The 14,170-nt window shown below is 26.1% G+C and overlaps 1 protein-coding gene across 1 annotated transcript; it reads left to right on the top strand.

The window, feature by feature from the left end:
* Window positions 1-11,166: 11,166 nt before the first annotated feature.
* LOC145837892 (sorting and assembly machinery component 50 homolog A-like) lies at window positions 11,167-12,798 on the top strand. Its single transcript, XM_082945378.1, has one exon. It carries the CDS (start codon window positions 11,243-11,245, stop codon window positions 12,599-12,601), a length of 1,359 nt encoding a protein of 452 aa, XP_082801504.1. The 5' UTR covers window positions 11,167-11,242; the 3' UTR covers window positions 12,602-12,798.
* The last annotated feature ends 1,372 nt before the right edge of the window (window positions 12,799-14,170 follow it).

The following is a 14,170-nucleotide window of genomic DNA, read 5'->3' as shown; positions in this document are numbered from 1 at the left end:
TGTCCAGAACTACGTGGCTAATAACAACCTTAAACCTAAAAACATTCTTACAGCTGAACACTTGTTAGCCTCCTTAATGAACTGCTCGAACCTTTTTATATAGTAAAGCAGAAGTCTAGTAAAAACAACGCGTTGCAGTGTAATCCCGCAAGCAGCAGTACTAAAAAACCTATAAATCATAAAGCTAATAGTCCACCATGTCTAGATCAAAGTAGTTCAACAACCTTGGCAGAAAATATAGAAGATACTTTCGAAAGAAGGTTTTACACTACTAATAACAGCACACGAATAAATCTTCATGGTAACGACTCGTTTTTACTCACAAGAGCTGTTAATTTACGGTATCGACTTGACTTTTTCCCTGCTAGTCTTACTGAATTCACAAGTATAAAATCATAGTTGTCGTGAGACTGGTTAAAGTTGTCAAGTTCCTCCAGTACCGCCTAATAAATCTTAATCTCAAACACCTACGAATGATGTTCCAAAAAGTTTTTGTTGTTCAATTTTACATTTAAATCGGAAAGAAATGCAAACACTCACGAGAAAAAGCAACAAGATTTAGTTTTTGTTTTTTGAACGACAAAAAAAACAAGCGTTAAAAAAATTTTTGTTCAAAGACCTGGTGTGCAAAAAACCTTTCGGTTATCGAGTCGTGCACCACGGATACAGTTTGATGTCTTATCTAGGACATTTAACTTGTCAAGACATTTGATCAGGAAGTTGAGACGTAAATTAAGGCTTTTTTGGTTGAAAAAAATTTATCTGCTGAAGAAGTTAAAGAAGCTGAAAAGTCATGTCTTGGTGGAACTTAAATAAGAAAAAAAACACACATCTTGCCAGGTTTGCAACTTTTGGTACCACCATCTTCTGTTTATTATGAAAGGTTATTTTCAGAAGCTGGTAACTTGTACGATCAAAAGCGGAATTGTTTGCTTCAAAAAACTAGCGAAAAATTTTTATTTCTTCATCACAATTTGAAAAAACAAGAAAAGGTTTATTTTTAGCTTAATCGCGTTGATATGAGTTAATGTTTTTTACTAAATTACTTACTTTGTGTAAGTAAACAATTGCTAAAGAAGTCATTGTAAGTAAAAGTCTAATGTAAAGCCTATCATAAAAACACCGTTATTTTTTAAGCATTGTAACATTTAATTTAATTTGCTTTTACGTCATACAATTACAAAATTAGTCGTATAAGTAGCTTGAAATTTAACACTTAAACTAATAATTCGTACAGGTAGACTTTTTGTTTTTCTACAACGTTCTTTTTCCTATTTTTCAAACAAAACATTTAGATCATAACACTGTGTTTTTTCAAATATCTGTATTAAACAATTTTAACTAATTAATGGCATTATAATAAACAAATTTTATAAATTTGTTCTCTATTAATACTACATAGAATTTAAAACATTTAGGATCCAGAACCGGCCAGATCTTAAATTAAAAAATAGATCCGAAACCGGATACGACAAGACTTTAATTCAGTTATCGAGTTTGTAACAAAAAATAACGATAACTATAATAGCATTTGTACCTTATGCAACCTAAAAAGACTTTATATTGTGCTACCAGATAAAATAGAACCCGTAAATAAAAAAAACGTACTCATTACTCAATCTCTACATTTCTTAAAAGATTTTTTTTCTATGTTATTATAGTACAAATATAATAGATGCTCTAAAAAGTGCGTAGGAGTCTAATATGCACGAAGGGTCACTTGTGCACTAAATGTAGCACGTGGAATTATAAATTGTGATATTTCATAAATGTAAATTTTCTTGCTAGAAATTCAAAGATTGAAAATTCTATAAGCATTCTGACAGTTATATGAAACAAAAACTTATCTTCAACTTTATGAAGTATGTTCTTCAAAATTTTTAGAAATAGTCACTTATATTATTTTTCATTTAACGACAAAAAAGCGCTCAAAATAATTGGTTAAGTACCTGGTGTACAAAAAACCTTACGGTTATCGAGTCGTAAACCGTTTAGAATTTGGATACCTTTGAATGTCGTGTCCAGGACTGATACCTAAAAAGCATACGGAAAAGTCGTTAGTCTTATTGAATTGAATAATTATATAACTATTACGGTTACAATCTAACATTTATAAGAATTCTTTTATATATATATTCGTATAAAACAAAATCTTATCTTTAATTTCGTATTTTATATTTTTTGAAGTGTGTTCTTATAAATTTTTAGAACTACCTTACAGAGAACATACGGAAACGTTATTAGTCTTAATATATTGGATTGGTTTCAAACTATTACTGTTACAATCTAACGAACTTGTTTCGTTCGAATCTTCTGTCAGTAAACATTATCAACAATGGATAAAATTTTAACATTTTTGTTTTAAATAATTTAGTAATGCAATTATAATTTTCGCAAAAACTATCAGAAACTTTTAGTTTCGATTTTGCATAGCAACATACTATCATCAAATTAATTATAAAAGCAGTTTTTCTTTTCTGAAGAAGTTTCATTTACTTTATTTTTGGTGCTTAATTTTATAAACACCCAAAAGAGGTTTGTCATTCAAAACAACTTTTCATAGTTTATAAGCTTATTAAATGAAAATTAGTATTTGAACTTAATATTTAGCAGTTTGTCAGATCAAAGATAATTTTAATTTTTAGTTGTAATGGGCAAGGTAGTTTAAAAAGTAACATTGGCTGTCATATGAAAACTTTAAATATGAACCAGAGGCAACAGTGAGGACATCATAGGGGATGTTGGTCAGTTTAAACTACTTTAAACAGGAAAGCCATTAAACCTGGAATTTGAGAAATTAAAAAAAAACTGGGAAATTTTAACAATATACTCTTAGAAACTAAGAAAAATTTGGAATTTTAAACAATTTTTACATATTTAGTAGTAAAATTTTGATTTGACATGAAAAATCTATCATTAAAAAAAAAATGTCATTATTAGTTCTTTCTTAATTAAGAACCACAATTAAAGTAGCTTAACAGTATCTTTTCAATGTTGTTATATTATTTAACACAGTTTAACCTTCAAATTAACTTTAAACTAAAATTAGACCCAGAAATGTGTACTTTTAAAAATCTAGAAGAAGATTAGAAAACCTGAAAAACTAGTTGCCACCCTGATTAAATGTTATTGTATTTTATATTGAAATATTAATTTAAATTAGACTCCCAGAAAAGTTAACTGTTAAGAGATGAATTGTATTTAAATTAGTTTATTTTACTGCATCCCTAGAACATTATCAAAATAGCATTGTTTTTGGTTTATTTGTTTATTAAGAATTTTTAGATCCATTAATAATACTTGACATATTTTCATTGCTTTTCATGCAGTAACTTTTCCAAACATTTTAAAAAATAATTTAATTAAAAATTTCCTCCTATTAAAAAATTATAAATAAAACATGGACCATAACTTTTTCATAATAGTTTTTATTTAAAGAAAAAAAAGTAATTCCCTAGGTTCAATGTCTTTTTTAACCATAATTATATGCTAAAAATTTGTATTTTCTAAGTACATAAATAAAATAAAACTTATTTATCATAATCTAATAAAACTAAAATATTTAATTGCTCTTATTTGACAATATAAAGCAATTATATCAATACAATAATTTATATTAAGGCCATAGGGGGGGGGGGGTCCACTTTGTTTTTTACAACTTGATCTTATTTTGTAGAATTTAATCTGAGCTATCAGACACTTTTAACTGTTTAAAAAAACTCAAAGTAACTTTTGAGATATAAGCGATCAAAGAAAGGGCATTCAATAGGTTCCTTATGGAAGGCGAAAACTAAAAATGCGAAAAAAGACTATTTCACTAAAATTCTATCTCCTCCTTCATTTTTTGAGTAATCTTTCTCAAATTTTTACAGAATGTGTATCATTAAACTTTAAAGAGATCTATTGTAGGAATTTTTTTAATTTTGAGTAAAAAAAAAATATTGTCAAAAAACTACCCTTTTTTTTAGTTTTTTGTGGATAAAATTTTTATTTTTCAAAATTTCAAAAATTCCAACATTCAGATTCTTCAAAATATTAAAAGGAACAATTCCTGAAAATTTGAAGTCTTTAGGTCAAAAAATGAAGGAGGAGATAGATTTTTAGTGAGTTTTAAAATTTTTGAGAAAATTGACCCTAAAAAATTTGCGGTCCATACATTTGTATCGGAAACTTTTTACAAAAAATAAAATATCTCAAAAGTTAAATGATATTTTTAAATTCTATAAAAACAGGCTTGTAGTTTGTATTTAAAGCTTTCATATAAAAGCCAAAGTTATTTTTTGTAAAAAAAAAAGTCGGACCCCCCCTATGGCCTTAATTACAACATAATAAAATATAGTTAACTAAATGTTTTAGTTTATGATAAATAAATCTAATTATTACTATGTATTTATATAGCTTGTTTAAATTAAAGTGTCATTTTAGACTAAACATATTAGGCTTAAAACATTGATTTTTAACATATAATTATGGTTAGGAAAGCCATTTAACATAGTATATTTTCAATTTAATATTGGTGCAACATCATCCTAGGGAATAACAAAAAAAAAAACACTTAAAACCATTAACTTTTTTTTGTATGTTTTGACCGCTTGGTTTTGGTCTTGCAACGTTTAGTTCAAAAAGTTTTTAAAGCTGTCATTAGTAAATCTACATCTCTTTAGGCTAACAGGTTTTTATAGTTAAAGAACTTATATTATTCTATAAACAGTTCTGAAATTGCTTAAAAGTTTAAGGGCATATGTTGGGGGGATAAATCTATTTTTTCACAATTTGATGTAATTTCTTGAGTTTTAACTAAACTACAAGTTGCTTGTTACATATTTCTGAAATAAAATAAGTTTTTAGATATAGCTGGTCAAAGTAGGAGAGTACATTAAGTTCAAACAAGTTCAAACTAAGTCCTAGAGGGGCAAACAAGATAATTAAAATAAGCAAGGTTAACACAAAGTCAGGACAGTCAAGAAAAATTAAAAAAGACAAAAGTAAGGAAAAATGGGAGTTTTTGAAAAAAAGTCAGAAAATTTTAAATAAACATGCTCTCAATAAAAAGGTTAGAAATTTATCATCACTAAAAACTACATTTTGCTAATGTTATTCTCTAAATAATTTTGAATTATAATTTTTTACCTGTATAAAAATAAGATTAAAAGCTTTACATAATTTCAAATATTTGTTTCTGTATTTTTGAATTAGTTATAATTAGTAGTTTGATCAGGTTTCCAACACATTCAGGGAAATCAGGGAATTTTCAAATTATAGGAAATCTCAAGGAAACTCAAGGAATTTTGAATTTTTTTAAACCTCTGGGAAATTTTTTTCTAGATCTAGAATGAGATTTAGTTGATCCAGTTTCGTTATTTTGATAATTAAGATAATTCAAGAACATGATTTTTATTAATTTTGAATTGCTTATTTACTAATTTCTCAGCCTTGCGGCTAGATCTTCACATACTTATTCTTATTTTTCTATGTTTTAAATACCACGAACATAAACCTACTATAGTTTTTTACCTATATGAATAACAATCCAATGTTTTATAGTAAAAGTTTTAATCTATTTCCACTGCAATTCTTTAGAAACTTACTGCAGACATTTGGAATAAAGAAAATAGTTTTTTAACTAAAAACAATAAACTTTAGGAAACTATTGTTTTATTTCAAATGTCTGCAGTAAATTTTTGAAGAGTTGTAATGAAAATATATTAAAACTTATATTAGTTTTTGTTTATATTCTGAAATTATTATCATGGTATAAATAAATATTATCATGGTTTGAGTTTATATTAAACAGAAACAGTTTAGAGATTTAAAAGTTGAATTATGCATTAAAAAGTCTTAGTGTACTTAATAAATTTTGTTTCTAATATGTTAACTTATTTAGAATAAATTGTAAATAATTGTCTTTGTAAAAACTAAAAAAATAGTATAGACTAGTGTTGTCTAATCTTCAAAACCAGTATTTTTCATAAGTTTAGTGAACATCTAATGCAGAAGCATACACCAGGGTTACCACAAAGTCAGGAAAAATGAGAAAAAGTGATAAAAGTCAGCAAAAAAATTGTGGTTTTTGAAAAATTTTAAGAAATTTGATATAATGATATTATTTATGAGAAAGTTTATCATCACTATAAACTGAATTTTGCTAATGTTATTTTCAAAAAAATAACTTCAATAATTTTTTTTTAGGCTCTAATTGTTGGTTACTTTGGCTCAATTGGTTTTTTTTAAATATTTTTTTATTAAACTTTAAGACCTATTATTTTTAGTAATAACTTGAAACTTTTTTTTATTCTAAAGAACGTTCTTTTGCGTAGTTTTTAACAATAATTTTCATCAAATTGGGGTTTGACTTTAGTAGTGGGGCCCATTTAAAAATTTAACGTTGTTTATTTCTATTTTTTGCATTTTTTAGTTTTTCTCCAAAAATAAAATAAGATTTTTTTAACTTGTTAAACTAAGTTTTTTATAATTGAAATATTTATTTTCCTTTAATTTTTTTTAAGACTTTGCCAAATAATTTTTTTCAAAATATTCAAATTCATCATGGCTCTACTGCAAAAATATAATATGAAATAGTTTTTGTGTTCAATATTCTTATTTAACTAAGTTTTATATTAAGGTAACATTAATTTTTCCATTTTTTTTTTATTATATGACCTATGCAAGTTTTACATAAATTCATAGCACTTGAGCCAGAAATCCCTCAAATAATGTAAATATATGTAAAACTTGCATAGGTCATACAATAAATAAAAAAAATTAGAAAAAACAATATTTTCCTAATATAAAACTTAGTAAAATAAGAATATTGAGAATAAAAGTTAATTGGAAAATTTTATTTGGGGATACCTTAAAAAAAATAAAAAGAATATAAAAATCTCAATCATAAAAAACTTAGTTTAATCAAGTTAAAGAACAAAAAAGAAATCTTATTTTATTTTTGAAAAAAAAAAACATGGGCCAAACTACTAAAGTCAAACCCCAATTTGATGGAGATTATTGTGAAATGCAAAGCGCTCTTAGAATGAAAAAAAAGTTCCAAGTTAACATTAAAGAAATTACATAAAATAGTTTTTAAAGTTTGAAAAAAAAACTAATTGAGCCAAACTAACCGTTGTTTGAATTTTTTGAATAAATAAAAATCTTCTATCATCTCAGGTGTGTATTTAATATGTATTAGAGATAAAGTATTTTGCTTATAGAGCTATTTATTGCATACACGTTGATCATGCGCAGATGGTTCAAATAGTGCAATGGGAGTTATATGATTGAATCCAGCAAAAGAACTGTTGTTTTGACCTGTATAAAATTAAAATTGAAAACTTTTCATAATTTAAATCTTTGTTTATGTATTTTGAATCGGTTTTAATAAAGAATTTGATCAAAAAGTGAAAAATAAAAGTCAAAATTTTTTTAGCTAAATCTATGGCAACCCTGATACAACTACAACCTTCCTTTTTATTGATAAGAAGAAAAAAGAGCATGAGATATTAATAATTTGTGCCAGAGGATTTAAGTGTTACCTTTTATTTGTAAGGATTTGAATAAAAAAACTCAGGGTGACTCAGGGCAGGTTTTTGGACTCAAAGAGTGGCAACCCTGGAGTTTGTTTTGATTTAAATTTTTTATTTTAACAGTATTAGCAGTTGTGTACTTTTAACTTTTATGGTTACAATAAAAGTTCTCAACTTTTAAATAAGGAGCATACTATCACTTCAAGTTTTAATTTTTTTTACCAAAACAATTTAAACAAAGTCTTCAGAAATTCATTTTTCATATTATTGTAAAATATTTCTATTTTAATAAGATATTTTTTTATTCAACTGAAACATTGTTTTGTTGACAAAATTGAACAATTGAAGTATGAGCAGTTTAATAGTTTGCGTATGTCTTGAACATCAAGATTATTGCATGTGTTTTTAATAGTCAGTGGAGGATTGTTTTGAAATTTTATATATTACTGCATTGGGTTTAATACAGTTATATCATCTTAAATAAAATAGTTAACAATTTGTGTAATTCCAAGATGGTTTAGCTTTGTACAAAGACACTTTTGCGTTAGTTGTCAATTATTCACTAAGTCAATATTGCACGAGTGACATTTTGCACAGTGTAATAAATCAAGGTTTAAGGGTAACTGTAGTAGTTAAAAAAAGAGTTTAAACCAGTGCTAAACTGATGCTGTGTAATTATGGGCATTTCTGACACCTAGCCGTGTAACTCAGGTGTCAAGCATAACTAATATTTAAAGAAATAGCACTTCTATATCAAGTAATTTTTTTGTACAAGAATATTTAGTTCATAAAACTATTCTCTTGCTTTAAAAGTTAATTCTGCAGTACTGGAAAAAAAATTAATTTTAAATTTTTATTTAAGATAAAGTACTATCTGTTTGATTGTTAAAATATAATAAGAGGTTACTAATTAATAAAAGGAGAATAAATATACTTAATATTTATTCAATAATTTATAACAAACTTAATTTTTTTTTAAAGAACTTGCGGATGCTATAAATTAACTAAAAATTTCTTAATTAAATATAAGTTATACTGTAATAAGAATTTTATAGATTAAATACTTTGAGATGTTTTAATAAAAAATTGTTCTTATTAAGCCCACAGGGAGGGTTTTAACATTTAGTGCTTATTTGAAAGTTCAGAGCAGTGATTCTTAACCTGGGAGTAAACTCCTTTGTTTTAAGGGGTAAATTTTATAAATTACAAGTTATTTGTTTTAATGTTTATTAATTGTTTCTTTCAGTTATATTATGTTATAAGAGTGTGTACAAAGTACTTTTTATAGAACAACAAATTTCAATTAATCATTGAAGTACAGTAGACTACCGATTAAGTACGCACTTTTTTTGGTACGCACCCCACCTTAAGTACGCACTTATCCAGAAAGACATAATGGCCAACCTGCTGAGTTAGCCTGAGACTTTCACAACTTTTTAACTAGGGTGAATAATCCTGAGTAGCCTAAGTGGCCTGAGATTGTGACAGTCCTGTTATTAAATGTTAATAAACTAAATACTTATGTAGTGGTTGCAGAAAAGTGAAAAGAATAATTATATTTGAGCTGTAATGCTATAATATAAATAAATCTAGATGACAAAGTTAAAAAAAACTTACAAATACAACATAGTTAAGTCATAATTTAATTTAAATGTACACACACTGATGTTTTGAAAATGTTTGGTAAACACCAGGTAGTTTCCCTCTAACAAAACAAAATATGGAAAATATGGCTTAATATTCTTTTTTATATCATTGACTGACATTGACTTTCTATATTAAATGTATGTATTAATTATGTAGAAACTTTTTATAGGAAAAAAAAAAAAATTAAATCTATTAAAAAATTTTGCAGATTGGAATTATGTATTAAATGTTATTTAAAATAAAATAACTTGTTTATTTGACTTAATTATTTGGTGGCTAGTTGTAAGAAACAAAACAAACAACTAAATTTCATATTATACTATGTTGTCAAAAAGTACGCATTACCCGTGCTAAGTACGCACTTTTTGTTTGGGTTCAATTCGCGTACTAAAGCGGTAGTCTACTGTATTAATGTGTCTAAAAGTCAAATACAAATGTTTTGAAAAAAAAATTCAATCTTGATTTTTTCTGATTTTTTTATAAATTCATTAAAAATATATCTCTTGTTCAACTTTAAATCTATTTACTTCAAACTTTTAAGAAATGTAAATTAAATATTAAAAACAACTTGTAGTAAGCAGATAAAAAACAAAATTATAACCAACATTTTACAGGGTTGCCACTTTACCTAGGAAAACCTAGAATTTGACAATTTAGGCAAAAAAATACCTTGAAAAAACTGAAATTGTTTAAGTTTGAGTTTTTGTGAATTTTTATAAAATAAATAAAATAAAAATACTTATAGTTTTTATGACTTAAAAATTTGTAGTTTTAGCTAACTTTGAAAACAATAATGTTTTAACATTAACTTTTTGTTAATATTGTTAGTGAGTGGAAGCCATTAGGAAAAAAAAACTTTACTTTGTACTTAAAAGTATGAAGTGAACACAAAACTCATCAAATTTTTTTAACAAAAATATAGTAAACTAAACAATGCAAATTTTATATGTTGTCATTCTTCTATTTTAGCACAAGATGAATTTGATATACTTAAGACAAATTATTTTTTTAGTTTTATAAAGCTTGGAAAATATTATTAAGATTAGTTACAATCTATGTAAATTTTAATGAAATAGCAGTTTCATTTCCAGTTTTATTTAGTTTAAAATGATTAATATAAAATCATTCAACTGGGGCAAAATATTAAGGTAATGATAAATTAAATACCAGGAGAAAATAAAAATGATGTAAGTTAAGTCAAAACCTTCCAGATGTAGTTCCTGATTTCAAGAAGGACTTAGTTCTTGTTTAAAAAAATAATATTTTAACTAAATACTGCAACTTTTAAAATAAAAAATATAAGTAGTCTTTTAGCTATTTTTATTAAACCAACATTTTGAACAACCATCTTAGAAGAATTTAGTACAGGTTCCATCATAGTAAAATAAATTGCAATACTTACAGTAACTCTTAAGTAATTTATATCTTTTGAACTGCAGTTTTTTAACTAAATAATAACTTATCAAAAAAAGATGTGCTTTCAAAAACCTGGAAGAAAATCTGAAAAAAAACTGGAAGAAATTTAGAAAACATGGAGAAATTTGGAAAACTTGAAAAAATAAAAAAAAAACAAGTGGCAACCCTGATTTTAATAAAATTATTTTTTCTGTTTATTTAAAGTAAAAATAAATTTTAGTAAAAACTATAAATTGTCCAAAAATTAATAAAGATTAGTCTGAGAAAGTTTTAAAACATTTACTCAAAAACTTAAAGTGGATATAGATTTCTAGTGAATAGTCTATTTTTGCCTTCTTAGTTTGCCCATCCCATAAAGAACCTATTGAACTCTCTATCATTGATAGTTATCTCGAAAGTTACTTTGAATCTTATTAAGCTGTAAAAAATAACTTGTAGCTTAGTATTTTAGATAAAAAATAAGACTTAATTTTAATTAAAGTGATTTACCCACTAGTGCTCAACCAATAAAAAATTTACAAATATTAGAATAATCTTATACATATGATAATTAAATAAATAAGGTAGTCAATATACTTTCAGAATGTTTGTTAAAGTTTGTCCAAAGCTTTAAATCTACCTTAAAGTACTGTGTAAATGTTGATAAATTTCTGTGTTATATCATGGATCAAGGAGAAGACCAAGACATTACAATTGAAAACAAAAATGTATCTGTGGAAAGAGTTCATGTAATAGGTCTTAACAACACTAAAAAAGATTATATAAACAGTGAAATTGGAAATGTTTTAAAGTCTAAAACTTTTCTTGAAGTTTATAATAATGCAATTAGAAGTAGAGACACAATGATGAAAAAGGGTGTTTTTAAAAATGTTGAAGTTTTTATTGACACTACAGAAGCATATGAAAATCACAAAAATGATGGTGTACAAGTTCTTTTTAAAGTTCAAGAGCTAAGTAGAGTTGTAGGTGAAGCTAGAACTCAAATGTCTGCTTCTGAACAGCCTAGTTGGGTCTTAAGAATTATGGCACCAAATCTAGGAGGACGTGGAGAAAAGGCTGTTTTATCATTTTCTCATGCGTTTGGTAATAAGTCTGTTTGTACACCTGATGACTTTGACTTGACATTTTCTAAACCATTGTTAAACAAAAATACTAATATTGGGTCTGTTTTCAATTTAAGTGCAAATCAAACTACCCATCAATGTCCCTGGGCTTCTTATAATCAATTAGCTAAAGGTGTATCTGCAGGCTGGGATTTCAATGTATTAGGCAATACACACAGGTTAGAAGCTCATGCACAATGGAGAGAATTGCAACCTACTGAAGATAACTGTTCAATGGATGTCAGGCGCCAATCAGGTCATTCTGTTAAAACATCTCTTTTGCATTCCTTTTGTGTAAATCGTCTTGATGATCTTATTTTACCTACAAATGGGTCTTACTTTAAAATTAATGAAGAGTTAGGGATATATAACGGTAAATCTGCATTTGTAAAAGAACAAATTCAATTAAAGCTTGTTAGAACTCTGCTTAACAAAATGACCTTTGAAGTTTCTTCGCATCTTGGAGCAATCGTACCTTTGAGTAGTTTTGAAGACATTAATATTTCAGATAAATTTTTTATTGGAGGTCCAATGTCTATGAGAGGTTTTGAGTACAACAGTATTGGTCCTTGTAACAATAAAGCGTTCACTGGAAGTTGGGCGTACTGGCTACTTGGTGGACATCTTTACACTCCACTTCCATTTGTTTCTTCTGGCTGTGAAGAGCCATCTTGGTCCCAGGCTATCAGATTGCATTTTTTCTTTAATTCTGGTAATTGTGTAAATCCAAAAACTTTAGTTGAAAATGGACCTAGTGCACTTTTTAATAATACTCGATTGTCCTGTGGATTTGGTGTTGCCTATAATTTAATGAAAGCAGCCCGTGTTGAGCTAAATTTCTGTTACCCAATTAGTGCTAAAAAAAGTGACAAAACATCAGATGGATTACAATTTGGTATTGGAGTAAGTACCTGTTGACAATGTATTTTGAATAACTTACAAAGTTGAACTTGTTTTTGTTTTAGATTAAAATATAAGAAACTTTGTCATACAAATGTAATAATAGAAGAGTCTATTAAATAAGGAATACTAGTTAGCTAATTTGTTTTTTTAAGAAGCGCTTATAAATTTAAAAGTTTTACATGCTTTTTAATAAATAACAATATAATTTCTGATGTATTTTGTTTGTAGTTTAAATTTATTACTTTCTTTAAATTCAGTTGTTAAAGTTTTAGATATTTCCTTAAACTTTTTTATTGTATTTTCAAATTCCAAAATACTAAAACATAAAAAGCCATATATCAAGTTTTTATTATGTGTTTTGAATATGCAAGGTTCAATCTTTTTAATTAATTTAATATACGGCCCTTATAACACTTAATTTACTTAAAGTAATTTAATGCAAACGTTCCACAAATGACTAAAAAATCTTTTTTTGAAAGGTTAGAAATGTTTATCTAAAAAAACAATTAGTAGCAGGGTTACCAGTTTCTTAAGTTAATATAAATATAAAGTTATTAAATACTTTATCTGCTCGTGCAAGTTTTAGTACTTTCAAAAGCTTTGTAATTTTTACTAGTTCCAAGTTAATACTAGTCAATATTGTTTTTGTAAACTAATTTTATATCACCTAGTTTTTATTCTTTTAAAAATTTATATTATTAGCTTTTGATTTTTATTAAACGAACATTACTTTTAAACTTTGGCTAGATTTAAGTGATTTCAGCTTAAATTTTTACTAAAAAAAGGCAGCTTTTTAATTAATAAATAAAGAATGAAACTTCGTAAGCTTATTTCTACCTGCTTATTATTAATAACTATGCCTTTGTGCTAAAAAAACAAATTTAATTATTCAAAAATTACTTTAAATTTATAGACTCAAATTCTTTAATATGCCTTTGTACTAAATTAAAAAATAATCAATTTAATTGTTCAAAAATTACTTTCAATTTATAGACTCATACAGGGTTGCCACTCGGTCAGGAAATCAGGAAAAGTCAGGAAAAATTTTAAAAAATGACAAAAAAAAAACAGATTTTGTCAGTTTAAATTTACAAAATTCCTTGTTTTTCAAAGCCTTCAAATGGTAAAAATTGATTAAAAATCCTTTAAAGTCAGAAAAAAATCCCAAATTTTCCTGGAAGTTAACAAAAATATTTAGCTTTATTTCCAATGCCTTCACCTGGTATAAATTAGTAAAATATCCTTTATAAAACTGCAAAAATTTTCTATTAACATATTGAACAAGTACCCTACTTGAACAAGCAGGTTTTGTAAGCTTTTTAGTATTGATAATCAAGTGTAGCATAGGACACTTCCATAGTGAAACTGCAATATATACACAAAAATTGTAAAAGTTCCTTTTATGTCATTTGTTTATCTAGATACATTTATGCTAGGAAATGCTAGTGTATTTTTTCAGACAAGCTGTGTTTATAAGGTGATAATACAAGTATTTTGCTGATAGAGCTGTTTATTACAAACATGAATCATACACAGATGGTTTAAGTGATGTACTGGAAGCTTGATAGAATTCAGCAAAAAACT

This window comes from Thalia democratica, chromosome 6 (assembly GCF_965202585.1).
Source record: "Thalia democratica chromosome 6, ktThaDemo2.hap1.1, whole genome shotgun sequence".
NCBI lineage: Eukaryota > Metazoa > Chordata > Thaliacea > Salpida > Salpidae > Thalia > Thalia democratica.
Note: the sequence above shows the minus strand (reverse complement) of the source record. Positions and strands in the feature narration are given on the sequence as shown.

What these genes read in the sequence shown, in the direction of transcription:
- LOC145837892 (XM_082945378.1), top strand. Translation starts at nt 11,243, where the DNA reads ATGGATCAAGGAGAAGACCAAGACATTACAATTGAAAACAAAAATGTA.